We start from the raw sequence: 4,396 nt of genomic DNA on the forward strand, positions 1-4,396 counted from the left end.
AGTTACTGAATTATCTACCTTGACATGGTCACCACAAAGGACTGCAGAGGTTTTGAGGTTCTTCTGTGACAAAACTCAATTCAAAATGAGATAATTTGAGGCCAGACAGTGGCACAGTGGTAATGCAACTGTACCCACATGGGAAGATACAAGGTCACCTCCCTGGGCCTCCCTCTGCACACAGGACATACACATGGCCTGTGACCCAGGCTGGCTGTGACTGGGGGTGGCTCAGAATAAGGAACATATTTGGGATTCACTTGCTCACTCTCTCGAGAAACAAAATACTTTCAAGAAATAGGCTTATTTATATACTATAGATCAATCTCAAATTCGGAAAGGTACTCTAAGATACTAACAAAATACTTTCAAGAAATAGGCTTATTTCTTTATATACTATAGATCAATCTCAAATTTGGAAAGGTACTCCAAGATACTGGGTTTAATTAGGAATGGGTTATAGAAATTTCAGGTAATTTTTAAAAATAAGAATCACTTTATTTTGTTTATTTTAATTTGACCAGAGAGAGAGAGAGAGAGAGAAGGAAAGTGAGAAAGCAAGCTGCCCATCCATGTGGGAGTCCAGCAACCTTAATCACCACGCCACCTGCCGGCTTCTCAAGTAGTTGTTACTTGAATGTTTTCTCTGTAAATCTGCTTTAACGTCACTGATAATAATATTTTGGCTGACCGTAGTCAAATAATTTAAACCTTTTCTGAGCTCATTGTTAACACATTTCCAAGCCCCTCTGCTGTGTGGCAGTAGTGGCATGTGGGTCTGCAATGCTGACAGCCATATAGAGGAGGGGTTTGGTGCTAAGGCTGACCTGTACACCCCCAGCACGTGCACATGTGCCTGTAATCCTGGCTGGCTGAGAAGGCTTGGGGGAGGATCATGGCGTGAAATCACGTTAAGGGTGCTTGTCTTTGTCTTTCTTATAAAAGGAATGTAAAAGATTTAAAACAATTATTCCCAGTGCTGCAGCCAATTACTTATTAAAGAAATTCTGACTTTTCAAAAAATTTAAGATATATTGAATCTTGCGACATCATGAAAACCTTTTCTCTGAAAATCTGGTAAATGTTTACCTGGTTCAGCTGTCAAGTGTTTTGAGAATTATGAGTTTCAGAAAAAGGGTCTACCACAACTCAGAATTACAACTCTCTACAAAAACACTCTTGTCTAGGCACAGCAGGTGTGTTCAAATTTATTGGGTTGTTGTAAAAGTCATGATGTATTTTTTCCATTTTTCTATGCAAAAATGCATCATGACTTCTGACAACCCAACATATGAATAACTACTTGAATTCACAGGTTCTTATTTTTTTCTTGCCTTTGACATATTATTTCTCACATCCTGAATTTTAGGGTTTAGGCTTATGCATTCAGTTTCTTAGTGTAGTTTGCTTATTAATCTGAGCTTTTGAACTTCGGGTGAACCTGGACTGAGGTTTAGAGTTTGTAATGAAACTTGAAACTAAGCAAGCTTCCCCTGGTTTCAGTTTAATTGTTGAAGTTTTCATAACTTCAGGGCATATCTGGCACATTTTAGGAATTAGTGATTTTTTAAAGCAAATCTGCTATGTATACATAATTGACTCTTTCGGCATAGCTATTCTGCAAAACAGGAAATCCTCAAGAATCCTTTCTTGTTCTACTTTCCAGGTACTAATTTTCCTTCTGCACCTTAGTCCTTAGTTTAGCGAGTTCTTCTTCTAAACTTTTAATATGTTCCTTCAGCGTAGCCTTGTCTTGCTGGGCTTTCTGACTGGCTTGGCTTCGAGCTTCTTCAATCTTCCGTTCATACCACTTTTCCATCTGGGTAGAAACTGCCTCAAAAAAGTACTGGGTAAGCTCCAGAGCTTGGGAGGTGTCTCGAACGTGAGGGGCAGCCTGCTCGCTGCCTGTTGTAGGCGGCGGCTGCCCACCAGATGCTGGCTGCTGGGCTCGATGCCTTGTCTGCCCACTCTTCCCAGACTTCTTGGTTTGGGTGCCTCTGTTGACACAGGGCCCAGCCTGCAGGTCACATTTGGCTGCCTCACTCAAGGGTAGCATGGCTGTCTGGACCTTGACGTTCCTCAGTCGGGAGCCTGTGCAGTCAGAGGAAGAGAGCTCCTGCTGCAGTTTGTGGGTAGCAGCAGAATTGAGGCCCTTTTCCTTGGGCCTGACCACCTGCGGGGAACTGTCAGAAGCTGCTGCAGGACCTGCAGTCATCACTGACTGATCCACACCTGGTGTCAGAAGGAAAACAAACACATCAGAACAAATCTACTGTTCTCAGTCACATGGCTGAGAGTCCTGAGAACCCTGTAAACAGCAGCCTTCTCACTCGCCACCCATGTGCAAGTCCTCCTCTGGTTTTTCTCACCTTCCTATCTACTCCTTCTATTTCATCTGCCCTATCATGGCTGTTGGGGCTTCCTTGGATTCTGTGTTAGCCACACTGGTGGCATTGTAGCCAGAAAAGTTACTGGCCTTTCCTTTGGCCTGCCTCAATCTACCTTAGAAGGCTCTGGGTCCCATTTCCTGCTGCTTAAAGATGACAGCTCAGCAAGAGTCTGAGAACTGCATATTTATGAGAATGAATTCTCTGTTAATCCCCATGGAAAAGGTCGTCCCATTCCCCATACCCAGAACTCCATGACAAGCCTCAGGACTGGTTCTAACATGAAAAACTTGTCCAGGATATTTCCCAATGTTGTTGGCACAAGGAAGGTAAAACCACAGTTCCAGACATGGCTTGTGGTAACATAAAACACTTAAACTCCCCAACTGAGGCCTAATTACTAAAGCTTCAGATACCCTCCAAGTTACCATTGAGTGTAATCACTGTCTAATGTAAAAAGGCTTTGCTGGAAGCATTTCTTTTGTAGAACCTGGGGTGAGTTTAACACATGACCTTCTCTCTTTTTTTAAAATTTTATTTAATTTTTAAATTGTCATTATTACTTATTTTATTTTATTGAAGTTGACCAGAGACAGAGAGAGAAGGAAAGTCAGAAAGGAAGCTGCCAGGTCCAGGATTCAAACCATGGTCAGCCATGTGGGAGTCCAGCTGCCTTAACCACCATGCCACCTGCCAGCCCCCATGACCTTTTCTTGACTGAGGTTTTGCACAGCTGGATAAAGGTAAAAGGCATATCTGGGAGACAAGGTACAAAGGGCGAGGGAGAGCACCCTGCTGAGAAGGCATATGATCACTTGTCACCTGTCATCTTTAGTGCTGACTCTTACACCATCAACACTACCTGAAGCACTGTAACCTATCAGCAATTCTTGTATTCGTTTATTCACATATGTTTGAGCACTTCTGTAAGAGTGTTTTATTACCACATAGGAAACCAGCTTAAGGCTGTGAGTTAAACATGATCCTCACCCCTTTTACATGGAGTGCACTGAGATGCAGGAGAGAACAAGATCTGGGGGTTGTGTAACCTGTGGACCAAAGGACTCTCTACATCTGGGTTACCTGTAGAAGACTCGCAAGTAGATGGTGTGGATTTAGCCCTAAAGGCCCTAGAATCTCCGGAAAGCTTCAGCTCCAGATTCTGAATCTTTAACATGCACCAGGTTTTTAATTCATCCACCAAAGACATCTTAAAAAAAACACAAATTAGTACACAAAAGGTGAATTTGATACATGGTTTATGAATTGCATCAAGAAAGGGCTTTTCAATTATGAGAGATGACAATATCATCTTGTATCATCTTGACAAAACTAAAAGTCATGGATTATGGCTTTTAGCACCCAGCCTAGAGCATCTGTCACTTTGATTAAGTACCTTAGAACCACCTTGCATTCAGTTACCCAAAGCCACCCCAAATCTTCCAAACCAAGTGTTTCTAGCTGCTCAGGACTATGATGAGCTCTCACACACTCATGAGTCCTCATGGCACATCTATTTTCATGGATAGACAGTAAACTCTCTCCAAGGGTAGCAACCATGACTTGTTCAACCGCAGTGTAATGGCCCAACGAATGCACAATATGCAGAACTGATTCAGGGCAGAGGTGGCATTCTCCCAGGATGATCAGTCTCCACCTATACCAGCATACCAAAGCCACAGACCTACACGGACCTTATGGGTTCTTTTCTCTTGACTTAATTTCAGGGTTATGGAAATGATATGCTGTGTAATGCAAATGCTTTTAGGGAGTCTCAGCTTCTTGGGGTTCTCACTGACAAGTTTCTTTCTTTTCTTCTTTAAATTGCCAGAGGGTGTGTATGTGGGCCAGAGAGACAGACAGAAGGAGAAAGGACTCCTCAGTGGGGTGTGTTCATTCTGCAATGCCCTCCCCCCCATTTTTCCATCCTGTCAGGATTTTTTTTTTTTCTTCTTTTGGAGAGGTTTTTGCTATAGGGCACGTACACTCACCAGAAAGACACACACACA

At 42.8% G+C, this 4,396-nt stretch overlaps 1 protein-coding gene across 1 annotated transcript in view; it reads right to left on the reverse strand.

The window, feature by feature from the left end:
• Positions 1-385: 385 nt before the first annotated feature.
• LOC102482707 (ankyrin repeat domain-containing protein 6) overlaps positions 386-4,396 on the reverse strand; it is a gene marked incomplete at its 5' end in the record, with an annotated part of 5,127 nt that continues 1,116 nt past the window's right edge. The window contains 2 exon segments of the mRNA XM_006156123.3: positions 386-2,232; positions 3,471-3,597. Coding sequence (XP_006156185.2) covers positions 1,670-2,232; positions 3,471-3,597 — 690 coding nt within the window.

The sequence above is a fragment of the Tupaia chinensis genome, unplaced genomic scaffold (assembly GCF_000334495.1).
Source record: "Tupaia chinensis unplaced genomic scaffold, TupChi_1.0 Scaffold000478_3, whole genome shotgun sequence".
NCBI classification, from domain to species: domain Eukaryota; kingdom Metazoa; phylum Chordata; class Mammalia; order Scandentia; family Tupaiidae; genus Tupaia; species Tupaia belangeri.